The sequence below is a fragment of the Penicillium psychrofluorescens genome (assembly GCF_964197705.1).
Source record: "Penicillium psychrofluorescens genome assembly, chromosome: 4".
NCBI classification, from domain to species: domain Eukaryota; kingdom Fungi; phylum Ascomycota; class Eurotiomycetes; order Eurotiales; family Aspergillaceae; genus Penicillium; species Penicillium psychrofluorescens.
In genome coordinates this window covers 654,142-668,822 of record NC_133442.1, presented here as the reverse complement: position 1 = coordinate 668,822, position 14,681 = coordinate 654,142, and the positions used below count along the sequence as shown (strand labels likewise).

Here is a 14,681-nt window from a genome sequence, read left to right as displayed (position 1 = left end):
ATGGAGCCGGTGGCGTTGACCGTCCCTTCGGCTCTCGCAGCAGATACGACTTGCCCAGAGGCCCCTTGCAACGTGATATGTCTGGGTCCCCGGGTTGGCGGGGAGTGAGATCCGACGCTGCGACTGGGTAACGTTTGATGGTAGCTGGTGCTGAGAACTGTTCGTGCCAATTGTTCAACCGTTGCGTGATGCTGCGTGATGCCACGCCCCCTGTGACGAAGGTCGTGACAGCGGACAATTCACACTCAATGGTGTAGACAGATCTATGGTGAGACTCTTTCTCTAGTGCCAAGGGCGGTATGAACCGTTGCTTTTAAATATCCTTTGCCCACAGGAGTCGCCACGAGGTTGTCGTCCACTTATACAGGCTGCGTTGCACGGCTTTGGCCCGCACGTAACGTTATACCCAGACTTCACCACCACTTATTAAAACCCCGACCACACGCACAACAATATCCGCCCTTTATAAAAACACCACTGAAACTGAGACACCCTTCTTAAATCTTTAATACACTGGCAACAAGAAGATCGCCTATCATGGCCACAGACACCACTACCACCACCACCACCACCACCACCACGGGCTCTCCCTCTCTCCTCGAGCGTCTCAATCGCGATGGCTTCGTTCTCATCCCTAAAGCTGTCTCCGGCGATACCTTCGCCCGGCTTCGCGATGCCGCCACCGCCGCCACATCTATGGCACGCGAAGGCCGCTGGCGCGACGTCCGCACGCTACCCAAACAGTTCCCACCCTGGAACACCTCAGGACCGAACCCAACCGCGGACGGCATCTGGGGCGTCCAGGGCGTCATGCACCCGGACATGCCCGGCCGCGATGAGTTCGTGCACATGTACTTCTCCGACGCCATAATTGAGCCCACGCTTGAGCTGCTGCAGTGTGAGCGAGACGACCTTGTTCTTGAGCTGTTCAACATGCTCATCCGGCCCACGAAGGACTTTGAGCTGCGCTGGCACCGCGATGACATCCCCGCCACCGCCACAGCTGAGGAGGAGCTCGAGCGTCTAGGCAAGCCCGCGTTCTCGGCACAATGGAACTTCGCACTCTTCGACGACAGCAGCCTCGTAATCGTGCCGGGCTCGCACCGCCGCGCGCGCACTGACGCTGAGCGCGCCGCTGGGCCATTTGAGAAGACGCTCCCAGGGCAGCTGGTCGTGCAGATGCACCCCGGCGACATTGTCTTCTACAACAACAACATCCTGCACCGTGGCGTCTACGACTCGAAGGTTGAGCGCATGACCTTGCACGGCAGCGCTGGCCACCTCAACGGCGCCTCCTTGCGTGCGCGTAACGTCCTTCAGCACGGCCTGCGGGACTGGATCGACCGCCTGAGCTTCGATGCTCTGGATGAGCAGCAGCGGGCGCTTGCTGAGCACATGCGAAGCAACCTGATCAAGATGGCCGGGGATGCTAGCGATGTTGGGTACTCCCTTAGCGGCTAGAATTCATCATGGTTTACTCTGCTTGGCACCTCCAAGCCTCGCTAGCTCTCGTCTTTGGCCATTGTATTGGGGTACTCTCCACTGGATATCGTAATTAATACAGACAGGATTCTCTCTGTCCTACTGCTTTGTCTCTTCCCAATCTTACAGACGAAGCAGCGGTAATGGGTCATGGTGGTTCGGAGCAGTGTTCCCGTCAGCGGGCTACGTAGCGCTTGGACTCGCAGGTATCGGCAGCATGGGAGTCCCATAATCAAGATCCTGGTCATTGAAAAGCCATTCAAATTCATCTGTTAGCATGGTGCTGTTTTGGAATGATAGGGGCAGGAGGTGCGATGCAGGCTGTCTCGCAGTCGCCCTTGCCCGTCACCATAGGAGCGCACGAGCACGTTCGCCCGCCAACACCCGAACAGCTCCCACGTGGCCTGGTAGCGTAGTATGCCCAGTAGCCCGTTTTAAGAAATCCGGTCTAGGCTCGGCTGGCAGATCAGGACATCTTACATTGTAGTCTCGGCGACACTGCGATTGGGTAGAACCTGGTCGTCCAGCCTATTGCCACTAGCCTCGTGGGGCGGGTATTTATTCGGAGTTACGCTGCATTTCCCCCCATCATGGGTCGCTCGTTTCCGAAATCGTTGGCGAGTTGCCATAGCTTTACACCCTGAAACCAGCTCTTAGCAGCGCGGAATAACCGTCGGGGAAACCATGTGAATGGATCAACGGCAACTCGGAGGTCTCCGAACTATATCCCGCATGGCACCAATCACGTTATACGACGTCCATAGACGAAGACACATACCACAAATCCTTCTCCGTGAAACCCCGCCGCGCGGAGATTTAGTCGGACATAGTTTCTAGGGTTACACCGCAAGTCTCTATATATCTTGAGCAAGTCCTTGTCAGAAGCCACCGCTGTGCAAATCTCTATCTACAAGCCCCATCGTTCACCGTGGTCGGATACCGAATGTATACTACGATGGCTCTAGCACGGCTTCTTCTTCTGGCTGCCGCCGCGCAGCAGGCCATGGGAATTGGATTTTCGACCTACGAGATTATATTCGAGGGTCAAGACAATTCAGGCACCGTTGAATACTCCAGCACATATTCTGACACGCTATTCTTATACATACAAATCAACGCTGGAGAAGACCATAGTGCCATCATCAGCGATTTTGAGAGCCTATGTCAGAATTATGGTAGCCATAGCGTCTCCATCATCCCTCGCGTCTGTTACCAGGAACCTGGGACTACAACCATCAGCACTGAGCCGAACGTGGCGACGCTGCTTCCCGAGGTCACACAGTTTTCAGAAGTCTTCAAATCCGTGACAGAATATGTTAATATTCCGGTGATTCAAGCTGGGTTCCTCGGTCAATGGGGAGAGTGGCATGTAAGGACACTACTAACGATACATATATCAACGACTATTCTAATAAAGTTATAAAGGACGGACAATACTGCGAAAACCAAGGCACAGCAGACACTGCTTCTAATCTAGCAATTAAAAAAGAGGTCGCAGAGACTCTCTTAGGAAGCGGTCACAAAGTCGCCATGCGGTATCCTCTAGACCATAGCGCTCTTTACAACGGTAACCGAACTGTGACGCTTCACGACGATTGCATTTTCGATGGCGGTCCAGACGGTTATGATGGCGGCACTTTCCCAGTCGACGATCGGCAGACCTGGGTCGACTATACGATCCAAGTTGCCGGGGGCAATACCTTTGGAGGAGAGGGATGCAACGGTGCAGGCGACTCGACCTATAACTGGTCAGACTACAGTGCCCTATGTGGCGACGACGGCATCATCACCTACATCAACCAGATGGAAATTGCATACCTTAACGTGAGTTCATGCCAACTTCCGTAAGCAGAGGCCGATTGATCTGACGTGCTCGTCGCGGTAGTGGGAAACTCCGCCACCCTTTGTGGCCATGATTCAGGATCCAACCTACGCCAGTTGCGTCGCTGACATCGAAGCTGCCCTCAGCTCATGGAACTGAGTGCGTGGTTAGCCAGGGTCTATTGCGTGGGGTCTACTCCTTGTATTGGCCTTGTGTGATTACTTTGGGTGATCCTTCTTCACTTACTACGTCGTAGTCTATATTGTAGTCTACGTTGTAGTGCAGAGTCAAGGAGGAAAACACTAAGAGGAATTGAGCCTAAAATGCTGCTTCACGTCCTAGCAACACAAGACTATAGTGTATAATTTTAGTGGAATAGGCTGCAGCTCGAGTCCCTGGCCCCGTAATGCCAGAGCCCGCAACAACTCCATCCGTTCACATCGGGTCTGTCTTGTACTCTGGATCCTCGGGCAGCTCGACCCCCCGGAACTGCCGCATGCGCTCGCGGAACAGCTCGTAGCACGACCCTATGCGCTGCACCTTTATCTACCCAAAGTCCACGATGCCCAGTGACATGTCCAGTTCGTGCACTAGCGTACGCGTTATACCGAAACGCCGCTCGTCCAGTATGTGTAGCTCCCTGTGCAGCCCCCAAATACTGATCAGCCCCTTCGCGTAGCCGAGCCTTCGCTGCTTAGCAGCGAAGGTAGTTGGAAAAATACACTAATTGAAACCACGCTAATTGGACTGGCGCGGGACGGACGAGGGGATAGCAAGAGGACTACTCCGTAATAGGTACTATTTGGCCGACCAGCCAGATCCGGACGATCTGGATGCTTGGGCCTGGAGTAAGTATAAGTGGTTGGGGCGTGTCAGTAAGAATCCGCAACAAATTGAGCATGAGGCAAACCAAATTGTTGCCAGATTCAACGGGGAAGGATGGTACTCCTTGTCTAGTGGCAGAAACTACAAGATGTTACGGCGCTAGTTAATGAGCGGGTCTTTCGCCATCCCGTTTTGCCGTGGCCCCCTAACCCAACTCCCGGATGGAAACAAAAGCTTTGAGGGGGTTTTTTCCTTGCAGTCTTGCGGGGGTGGATAATTATTAGGCTTTTAGAGGTCAAATCCAGGCGCATATTTGCCGAGAATTTGAATGATATCTAGAGCCTCGTCTCGCCCGGCCCCAACTCTCCCTCTTCTTCGTCGATCCTGCTTGTCCTCCCCCAAAGGATGGGAGCTGTTGACCCTGTCAAGGTGAGATCTCTTCTCGTTGATGTGCTAGTGAGTCGTCGCATGTGAGGACCAAGGAGCTAACCCCGATGCTAAGATCGTGATCTTGGTTCAGTCTTCTTAGGGCTGCACGTTGCACCCGCAACTCGCGCGGTGTTCTCCTTGATCCACCACGCCGCCTAGACACTCAAAAAACGACAGAAGCCTTACTTATGAGCGCCCAGTTGCTCGCCGGGCGACGCTCCAATGGCTTCTTCCTGCCCACACCCTTTCCTTGCCGAGTCGCTTTTCCCAGCCACCGGAGGAGGTGAGTAAGTATGCGCCTCTATGATGGCTGCATGCTAACGGCGCAATAGCCGTGTTAGGTCGATGGTGTGAGAAATTGGGAGATGTGTCCTGCTGTCTCCCGTGTCCGTCCAGCTATTGGAGGTGGAAAAGTGTTCAATGTCAGCGCAGCCCGGAAGAAGGTCGTATCATAAACTAACGCCATGCAGGGCTCACTGATGAGGTGCGGATTGAGCTCTGGCCGAGCATCTTTGTTCTCATTCTACTAGTCTGGTTGTTGGTCACTTACGCCATCTTCCCTGCAACTGTGACGGACCGCCATTATCTGGCCGTCAGTCCAACGATCGGATTTGTGTGCATTTCGGTATGTCCTTCGAGTTTTCTGTGGCTAGAAGAACCCGGCGAGGCTCATTAAGCTATCAGATCGCGTTTATTAGCCCCAGCAAGGGTCAACCGAAAAAGTGTTATAATGAAATCACTCCAAATGACATGGCCAATGACCCCAGATGTGCTTTCATGGCAGTCACTCTATTTTTCGGGGCATGGGTGGTGATTCTCAGCTGTGAGATACCCTGTCACTCTATCATCATGTCGGGCTATGCTGACAATTTGCAGGCTTCTTTAGATCCATCGCACTGCATCTTTCTGTCTTTTGGCAGATCAAACCCGGCCCGACATACAAGTATGTTTCGATCGGCCTCATTTATATAGGGTCCGGTGCACTCCTCGCCATCACCTTGTGCATCACCGGTGCCGAATACACCTTCGGCCGGTCGACCTATCTCAGCCCAAACCACGCCGTAGCAACCTTCTGGGCTCCTTTCCTAGCCTTCTCCTCGGCCGCTCTGGTTCTCCAAATTCTCACAATAGCACAATGTGTCTTCCTCGTTCTCCGACCCTGGTTCGATTACCAGAAGCTAAAATGGTCGGGTTACACCCCATCTGCCAGTGAAGGGCGTATCATCGGCGCACAGCAAACAGCATCCAAAATCAGAAAGATCATACAGCTGCAATGGCGAGCCTCGTTGGTTACCGTTCTCATCACGGTCTACGTCTGTTTCCTGTCCGCTGTCTTCATGCAGCTGCGCCAATTCCAAGAATACCCCCGGCCGGACAGGCTCGCATGGTTCGAGTGCCTTGCATCATCAAAGGGGAACAAGTACCCATGCCTCCCTCTCGCCATACCTTTGGGGCCTATTGAACCGGAACTATGGGCCGTCGTGTTCATGCTTGTGGTGAGTCTTCTTTTTTTTTTTCGCTCTCCACCGGACAGCTCCGAAGCGCTTACTTTTTTGGGGGTTTCAGCTGAGTGGTCTATTGGCCGTCGCCATCTTTTTCCGATCGTCCATGATTCGAGCCTGGCTAAGCCTCCTAAAGGGCGAGAAGCGGCCGCTGACCCCGGTCCATCAATTGAGCGATCTGACCGACCCACCACCCCTGCCAGAAAGTGAGCAGGACGAGGAGAATGCCACGCCGTCTGGCCGAATCACCTACGAGGACCTATATGACTCTAATAGCCTGATGAAAAGCCAGACGGTCCCGTACCACCATGTGAATTAGCGACCACTGTTGTGTCTATTTGTTGGATGGGAGGATTTTTCATTACTAGAGCTATCAAAATTTCCACATCCGAGACGGGGGATTGTGGGGCTCGTCCCTTTTTCCAGGCTCCGCCGGCTAGTAGGAATTAGCGGGGGTGAGCTGTGATTACTCTTGATGGCCAATCATGACTCATTGGCAGATAGTACGGAAGGACGCCTAAACCGAGATATGGATTTGTTTGGGGGCCTAAACAACGAAGTATAAAGACATCCTCACACGACTCCGATCTATAGCCCTCAGTCCCCTACATCACTACCATAATCTACCGCCATCATGGCTGCCTCCATACCCGAAAAGATAATTTGCGACCCCTACCGCTCCAAGCGCCTCCTCTTCCGCGCACTAGAAGAGAACGAAAAAGATGACGCCTTCTTCAACAAGCTATGCCTGGACCCGCAGGTGACGTTCATGGCCTCGCCAGCGCCCAGCACACCCATGAGCGCAGTGGCACTAAAAGAATTGCGAAAAGATTTCGAAAAAGAAAGCCTGATCGCAGTCGTGATCTGCAAGCAGCCCGAATCTGCAGACGTGGAAGCCGAGCCCATTGGGATCGTGACTCTCGCGAAAACCAGAATGGCGCATCATCGGAACGCGGAGCTGGGGATTATGATCATGCCCGACTATCAGGGGAAGGGGTATGGGCCTGAGTCTATTTCGTGGATACTTGATTGGGGGTTTACGTGGCAGGGGTTGCATCGCATTGAACTGGGGACCTTCGAGATGAACGAACACGCGCAGAAGGCGTATTTGGGGATGGGGTGGGTTGTTGAGGGGAGGAAACGGGAGGCGTTATTTAAAGCTGGGCGCTTTTGGGATATCATCATTATGGGGATCTTGGCGAGTGAGTGGAAGGAAAAGAGAAGAGCTGCGTAATTCAAAAAAATTCAATGGAGCATAAATAAAGTGGCTAGGAGCTTGTCTATTCTATGAACTCTGCACGAGAAAGGGAAGGAAACCGCGTTATCATTGATCTGTCGTCTCAGCGCTATGAAGATGAGAAGGTAAATAAGGAAATCGCACACAATCCAGACAGACATGTCGCGCTCAGCCAGATGAGTCCTGTAGTCCCCGTCGCAGACCCGACACACGCCCATTTTGCCATCAATGTAATGTCGCAGAAATATGGTAAGAGAAAGCTCTGAGATAGATGATCCACCAGCAACAAAAGAAAAGAGGGGGAAACACAAATGCATGATAGCAAGTTTGGGAAGGGGGAAAGATGAGCAAGAGATGCGAGCAGGGTTTAAGCAATGTAGGAGATCTCGTCCCCGTCCAAACGCTCGATATAGTCTTTTTCCATGAGCGCTTCGATGTTCTTTTTGATGTCTGGGATCTTGGGCGGGAAGCGCGACTTGACCTGCTGGATGACTTCCTGGACCAGCTGGACGTGCTTCATCTTCTTGCGCGATTTCATGATCCGGACAATGGCCGACTGGGAAACGGGTTAATATTGGACATGAACAGACAGAGAAAAGACAAACTCACCTGCAGGAGCAGTTTTCGATCCTCCTCTATGGTCTTATGTGTGTCGTCCGCCTCTACCTTTTGTTCGGATTTGATCTGGATGTTCAGGTTGACTTTAATTTTCTTGTTCTTGAAGTTGTAGTTCAAGGAGAAGGTGGTGGATGGTTCGGGCTTGGCACCCTCGGGGGAAGCCAAGAGCACCTTGGCCTTCAGGAGAATGCTGAGGTTGGGGTCGAGGATTTCGGAGCCGAGAGTGGTGGCCTTTTGAATTTCGGGATACGACAGGGTGTCGGTCTCGTTGAAGAGCAGCAAGATGCCCATTTGGTAGGTCGACACCTGGAAGGTATATGGCACCTTGGTGTTTTTAATGTAGTTGGCCTTCACTTCACCTTTGCACAGCTGCCATAACCAGGTCAGCTTGCGGCCACTGTGCTTGTCAAAGTAGAACTTCTGGAACCGCTCCGCGGTCTTCACAATCTCCTGTGGCGCCAGGAAGACAGTAGTGGGCGGGTTGAGGGGCCAGAAACCTGTTCCCAAAATCTGGAAGTGCGAGTCAACCGTCTTCTTCCGATCCTCATCATCCAGAACCTTCTCTTGCCAGTCCCGGTAGTTGGCGTTGAGATCCTTCGAGATCTGAATGTCTTGGAACATGCGCTGCAGCTTGTTGGTGTACTCGAAACCACAGGCCTCCTTCAACTTGCTGATCATGCTGGTCTCCGCGTCATCGGTCACCGAGCTGACGTGCACCAGGCGCTTGGCCAACATCTTGGAGTAGAACTTCTGGAAAACATCCTTGTCTTCGATGTACTTGAAGACGGTCATGATCTGCACCAACATCTCCTCGAGCTCCGACTCCTCGGCAGCCTTAGACCCCTTCTTAAGCAACGAGTCCGTGTAGCGTGCCAGCAGCTCGGGGGACTTGGTGGAGCTCGACTTGCAGATGCGGTTGCGGTTGACAAATTCTCGACATGCGTTGTCAAGAGAACGGACAAACTCCGATTCGCCGTTGAATGCCTCATCAACCAAATTTTGATACCGCGTGTGGACCTGCAGCAGAGCATCGACGTACAGCTTCGGTTCGAACGATTCGCCCTCTGCGGCAACCTTCTCGACCGCAGCCAAGCCGGCTCTTCTGACGTGGTTTTCGAAAGTGGCGCGCAGAGGATCCAAACCCTCCTTGATGCGAGAAAGAAGTCGGTACATCCGAGCGAGATCCTCCTGGCGCTCGTTATCCAATAAAACCTGGAATTCATCTCGAAGCAAGGTTGAGTGGGCGGTGACGAGAACATCCAAACAGGTCTCGGTAAGGCTTTTGGTGACATCGGGATGCAAGTAAAGCCCCACACGAGCCTTCTCCTCATCAAGGCGCGCCTCTGCCTTCTTCATGTATTCCACCACACTGTTCTCCGCGACAAACTGCCGGGATTCGTTCTCGTAGTACACCCGGGTGGCGTTGATGAACGGTCGCTGGAAGTATTGCCGGTAGACCTCGAGCGTAGGCTTCGTGCTGTCATTCTCATCCAGGCCAAGCGAGACAAAGGAATCCACGATGCTCTTGATCTGAGATTGTTCGATCGTCTCGCCATTCCGCTGCTTCTCAATCAGGTTCAAGACCGCGTCCATGACCTTCTCATGGACATGCTCAAAGAAGTCATCCTTCCACTTGACCAGGTGCAGCGTATACACGTCGTAAACATTCTTCTTGCCCTCATCGATCTCGCGCTTGACCCAGTGGCGGTTCAGGTAGCGAAACAGGTGGTTGACGTATTTGGCGGCGGTTGTGTAACGATTCCATTCGCGTATGTAAAACCCTAAAAGAGCTTCCTCGGAATGACTCTGTGATTCCTTGTACACCGACTCGAGATGGCGCGAAAGATACTCCCCTAGTAGTTTATAGAGCTCTTCTCCAAGGAGATGTGCTATTCCAACGAGTCAGTTCCGGTCCAGGACATAAGAACGGTCAGAGCGAACCTCCACGATGTGTTTGTAAGGTATGGCCAGTGGTGACCGCTTTCTGTGAAGTGCAAAAATTATGCACCGCCCTGTTTTTGAGTCAGTCACATCTCCAGGCAAGACCATGGTCGAAGAGAAGTCGTACGTGTATAAGGCCATGTACTGGATGAGAGAAACGCATGTTAGTCGAGTCACCATAAAAAAGCCTCCCGGTTCCAGTAGTTGGACAGAGATATCTTTGGGGATCCACGTACAGTCTTCATATCCACTCCTTCTTCCAGCTTCAGCATGACGCTGTTGATGCCCGCTTCCAAGAATGACCATCTGCACTGATTTAGTCTCTATTCCCTGTCATATGCCATCGCCCACGCCAACACAGCTGAGACAGCACTCACGTTTCCTCAAGGTCATCCTTATGAGGGGTCTGGGGCATCACGGGCGGCATGATGCTGTCGTGGGCGAGAAATCGGGGGCAAGCGGAGAGGGAAATTTCGAGTCTGCAGTAACTGAGGTTTAAGTTAATAACCATGCACCTGCATCTCGATGGGCCCATATCAGGAGCAGCCACCTCACGGTCACAGTTCAAGGGGGTGGACAGACCTCAGACGGTTGCAGCGGCCAGAATAGACGCCTTGCAGACCGGTTCCGAAAAGACCATGCGCGCTCTGAAGATAGGGTGAAATTTGCGACAAACGAAGGACCTGAGCTAGATAAAAGCCCCCCGAGAGACCTGCAAAGCGAAGGAGAAGGAAGAGAAGGCAAAAGGATGTGGCGGGTGAGGCTGAGAGAGACAAGAAGGGCGCGCGGGGAGGGACTTTTGGGCAGGCGGTCGGTGCTGACTAAGGGTATGGCCCAGGTAACGAGGATTTGGATACTATGGATATTATAATGCCTGACGATATCTCACAAACTCATGCGAGACAGGGGATGTCCAGTTGGTACGGGCGAGGATGAAGCTGGATAGTTGAGCAGACTTTTTTTCAGCGAGGGTTTGCTAGACCCGGGAATGGTGAAATTGTTGGATTTAGTCACAAGGCAACGCTGTTGCATCCGATCGTCTTCTACAGTGACTTGTTAGACATCTGCGTGACCAGACTGTATCATTTCGCAGGCCTATCTGGGAATCATACGCCAACTGTCTACATGGTCGTGTGTGAAGATATTTGTGCAGGTGGAAATGTATGCTTGGATGTTTATCCGCCATGACGTCATATTCAAGCTTGGATTAGCTATGGCTCGGTCTGGCTATACAATAGTTACAACAACCACCAACCACCACCGAACACCATGACTGTCAGCCCACAGTCGAACATTAAAGTAACCACGCGTCAAATCCCCAAATGGCACCGCATCCCCAACACCTCTATCCAATCCCACCCACTCATGATCTACCACGGCGCCTTTGATGCAACATCCTCCCAGCTCTCAACGTGTCTGGAAGAGGTCGGCGAAGTAGTACCGCAATGGGCCTACACCATGTACAGCCAGACCCATTTCCACTCCACCACACACGAGGTCCTGGGCGTGGTCTCGGGCCGCGCCCGGCTGTGCTTCGGGGGCGAGGAGAATCCAAACCGTTTTGAGCCGACGGTGCAGCGAGGCGACCTCATCATCGTCCCCGCCGGTGTGGGACATCGGCTCTTAGATGACCTGGACCGGGATGCGGAACCATTCAAAATGGTCGGCGCGTATCCTCCCGGGAAGCAGTGGGATATGTGCTATGGGCAACCCGGGGAGGAGGACAAGGTCAAGGACATCCGAAATGTGGCCTGGTTCAAGAGAGACCCGCTGTACGGAGACGATGGACCAGCTCTGCGTGTATAGCTGTACAAATAATCTATGCCGAATGTTGATTTCGTCGGCAGAAGCAAGGTTCGCAACTCAAATTCAAAATGGTTAGCAGAAAAGCAATGTGCTTCGATCACTTGGCCACTCTTTCAACGAGCCTATGGAGATGTCAGTAAAGGAGCAGTCCCAGCACCACAAGGCCCAAGACTTACCGGAGTACACTGATGGCAAATGTCATAAGCCAAGCGAGCAGCGCTACCAACAGGACAGATGCAAGAGCTTTTTGTCGGGTGCAGATATCAGTATTCTTTGGCTCTAGCATATGGTTGACCTCGGCCTCCTTGCAAGAGCCAGTCACCTCCGCGAGGGAATCAAATGCCAAGCTCAGATTGGCCGAATCAAAAACAATGAAGAAGAGATCCAGCAGAATCAGCCGTGCTTTGGCGGTGGGGGATCGGAGACCCAGAGGTTTGGACGTATACTCGTCAAACGTGATGTAAACGAGATATACCAAGGCCACCGCATCAACGATAATGGCCATCAATGCCGACGGACCCTGGGTACGATGCAAGCTGTTGGCGATGTGCTGGATGGACCCGCCCAGCGCCAGAGCCGAGAGCGAGAAGCACCAGACCGTCAGACGCAGAACCATAGGCACAATGGGGCTCTTGAGGAGGGTACTATGGAAGCGCTTGAACCAGGCATCCCGACGACGGCTCGCCGTGTGCAATGGATATTCCGGGCTGTCGCCATCCAGGAGCTGGCCGCGCCATGGCTGCGATAAATCGCCATGGTTCTCATCCATCCATTCCGCCGTCACCTGATTCTCCTCTTCCCCTCTCTCCCGAGGGTATTGGATCGTGCGTGAGAATGTGACCCAGCGCGATTCGCGTTGTTGCGCGGTCGACTTTTCGTCTCCGAGCAGCCTCTGATCGCGCGACTCGGAAAAGTCGCGTCGGGACGTATAGGGCGAATGGTTGTGTTGAGCGACAAGCGCGTCGTTCAATTGGGAGGGAAGCAGGCGATCGGTGATGGCTGCTTCGTCGTCGTCGTCCGCCTCGATCTCGATTGATCGAATCCATGCTGGGTAGACCCATTGTCAGTCAAAACACCTTCACTCCCGGACTGGGCCGATCACCTACCGGGCAGTGTGCGCGTAACCTGCTGGGGCCCCACGACCTCCGGGATCATCAGTCCCTCTGAAGTGCGCCGTGCCGAGTACTCCGAGGCGCTGTTGCGAACCATCTCACCCGCCTGGGTATCGATGCTCAACTGGTTGAGAGGCGCGGCTGGGGGACCTGGACCTGAAGGAATGGGCATTTTCTCCGACAGCTTCTCTTCAAAGACGCGCCCAGTGCCATTCTCGGCCTGGGCGCCCTGGATTTCAGTCATGGCCGGCGATGGAGGAAGGAAGCAAGCGACGCGAATCCAGCTGAACTGGGAGGATGCAGCTTAATTGAGCCCAGGCGACCGCATCACCCGGTGCCTGCCAAGTGCGAGTACCGATAGGCGAGTAAAATATGCAACAGAAACAAAAGAAACACGACCGAAAGAAGAACAAGCGAATGAGTGAGAAATCAAGCCGGGCAGAAGCTCTGGGCCAAAGGAAGGTGCAGAATGACGTGTAGCCCCGGGCGGGCGGTTTGGGTTCTGCCACTTCCTTGGCCAACTCGTTTACTATCAACCAAAGACATGCTACTTGTTCTCGACAGGTAGTTCCTACTCTCCGCCCCTAGTCGCTATTATGCGCCTCTTCTTGATCCCAATCTCGACGAGACGGGCGCTGATCTATGCTCGGCCACTGCGGAGGGATCGGCCCAAGGAGCTGTCCCTGCTGGACCGGGTCACCAGCAAAGCCGCTCAGACCTGGGCCAGCTGGGAGGAAGCCGACAAAGGCTGGAAGAAGCATCTCGTCCACTGGGGGAATCGGATGCAACAGCGCATCCCATATGAAGAATGGGGGCTGAAGAGCATCCCTTCGCTCAGTGCACAGCGGCGTCTGGATGACCAGTATGGCACCCACAAGATTGATGTGCTCTTCCCGGGCAACTCGGTGCGATTGAGCCGCATCCCCGCTCTACTGGGAGCGATTGCCACGGACAGGCAGGAATTGCATCGCAAGAAGATGTGGTGGAGCTTTGCGGCCGCGCCGATAACTGCGCCGCTGGGGTTGATTCCCATGTATGTGCTCTTTGGAATCTTGCGGTCGCCCGTGCTGATGGAGATGATGCAGAGTCCCGAATATCCCCTTCTTTTATTTAGTCTACCGAGGCTGGTCCCATTGGCGAGGTTGGTGCTGCCTTCTTTGTTGATACGTATCATGCTGACCCGTGTCATCTGCAGCATTGAACGGCTCGAGACACTTGGAATATCTGGTCCAAAACGGCCTTCTCAACCCTATATCCCTCCCCGAGTTGGAACGGCTATACGCCAAGCGCGCATCGTATGCGCTCGACGATACCCAGATCGATACCCCGCCGTCCGAGATGGTCGAGGACGTGGAGCAGAGCGATGACCGGGTGTTACTGAAGATGTCCGATGCGAAGAAGCTGGCGTCAATTTTGGAGGCGCCCGAGCTGGCATTGGAGGCGGAGCGGGCCATTGTCCAGGTCAGCGGGCAGCTCAAAGCACAGCAAGAGCAGAAGGCGAAAGCTGAAGCTGACAAGAAGAGTCGCTGAAGACATCGATCTATTCCACTCACACATGTAATATAGATAGACTCTCATTGTCCATTGATCTGCTCCTCTTGCTACTTCTGTTCCAACTGAATATAAAACAAGACGAAGAACAACAACTAAATCCTGTATTGCACCAACTTACGCAGTACCAGCGTAGACTCTGATCAATCTGATGAGCTCTTCTGAAGTTTTGAGCGCTTGCTCAGTCTCCCAATTCTTGGGTCGAAGCTGAGATTCGACTACTCCCTAAGATAAACGAGAAGCCTGGCTATACCGCTAATAGTTAAAACGACGGATCCAATGCCTTTGATAATGAGCTAAAGAATAGGCGGTTCACTTCGCCGTTATGTTATGGGGTGCTCCTGGACCTCGGGATC

General features: G+C 53.3%; 8 protein-coding genes across 8 annotated transcripts; 6 read left to right on the top strand and 2 right to left on the bottom strand.

The window, feature by feature from the left end:
- Positions 1-537: 537 nt before the first annotated feature.
- PFLUO_LOCUS5976 (uncharacterized protein) lies at positions 538-1,461 on the top strand (the record flags this gene model as incomplete). The annotated part of the gene is made up of 1 exon (XM_073783475.1): positions 538-1,461. The coding sequence occupies one exon, from the start codon at positions 538-540 to the stop codon at positions 1,459-1,461; it is 924 nt and encodes a 307-aa protein (XP_073640027.1).
- Positions 1,462-3,012: 1,551 nt separating this feature from the next.
- On the top strand, positions 3,013-3,463 carry PFLUO_LOCUS5975 (uncharacterized protein; the record flags this gene model as incomplete). The annotated part of the gene is made up of 2 exons (XM_073783474.1): positions 3,013-3,306; positions 3,368-3,463. 2 exons carry the CDS (start codon positions 3,013-3,015, stop codon positions 3,461-3,463), a joined length of 390 nt encoding a protein of 129 aa, XP_073640026.1.
- Positions 3,464-5,335: 1,872 nt separating this feature from the next.
- PFLUO_LOCUS5974 (uncharacterized protein) lies at positions 5,336-6,379 on the top strand (the record flags this gene model as incomplete). The annotated part of the gene is made up of 3 exons (XM_073783473.1): positions 5,336-5,381; positions 5,435-6,054; positions 6,125-6,379. 3 exons carry the CDS (start codon positions 5,336-5,338, stop codon positions 6,377-6,379), a joined length of 921 nt encoding a protein of 306 aa, XP_073640025.1.
- Positions 6,380-6,694: 315 nt separating this feature from the next.
- Positions 6,695-7,294, top strand: PFLUO_LOCUS5973 (uncharacterized protein; the record flags this gene model as incomplete). Its single annotated transcript, XM_073783472.1, has 1 exon — positions 6,695-7,294. One exon carries the CDS (start codon positions 6,695-6,697, stop codon positions 7,292-7,294), a length of 600 nt encoding a protein of 199 aa, XP_073640024.1.
- A 370-nt stretch (positions 7,295-7,664) lies between these two features.
- PFLUO_LOCUS5972 (ubiquitin ligase (cullin) of SCF) lies at positions 7,665-10,283 on the bottom strand (the record flags this gene model as incomplete). The annotated part of the gene is made up of 6 exons (XM_073783471.1): positions 7,665-7,853; positions 7,907-9,804; positions 9,857-9,899; positions 9,947-10,000; positions 10,093-10,162; positions 10,234-10,283. 6 exons carry the CDS (start codon positions 10,281-10,283, stop codon positions 7,665-7,667), a joined length of 2,304 nt encoding a protein of 767 aa, XP_073640023.1.
- An 842-nt stretch (positions 10,284-11,125) lies between these two features.
- On the top strand, positions 11,126-11,662 carry PFLUO_LOCUS5971 (uncharacterized protein; the record flags this gene model as incomplete). The annotated part of the gene is made up of 1 exon (XM_073783470.1): positions 11,126-11,662. One exon carries the CDS (start codon positions 11,126-11,128, stop codon positions 11,660-11,662), a length of 537 nt encoding a protein of 178 aa, XP_073640022.1.
- A 97-nt stretch (positions 11,663-11,759) lies between these two features.
- On the bottom strand, positions 11,760-13,018 carry PFLUO_LOCUS5970 (uncharacterized protein; the record flags this gene model as incomplete). The annotated part of the gene is made up of 3 exons (XM_073783469.1): positions 11,760-11,784; positions 11,839-12,709; positions 12,769-13,018. The coding sequence occupies 3 exons, from the start codon at positions 13,016-13,018 to the stop codon at positions 11,760-11,762; spliced, it is 1,146 nt and encodes a 381-aa protein (XP_073640021.1).
- Positions 13,019-13,370: 352 nt separating this feature from the next.
- On the top strand, positions 13,371-14,304 carry PFLUO_LOCUS5969 (uncharacterized protein; the record flags this gene model as incomplete). The annotated part of the gene is made up of 3 exons (XM_073783468.1): positions 13,371-13,807; positions 13,860-13,915; positions 13,970-14,304. The coding sequence occupies 3 exons, from the start codon at positions 13,371-13,373 to the stop codon at positions 14,302-14,304; spliced, it is 828 nt and encodes a 275-aa protein (XP_073640020.1).
- Between the last annotated feature and the right edge of the window lie 377 nt (positions 14,305-14,681).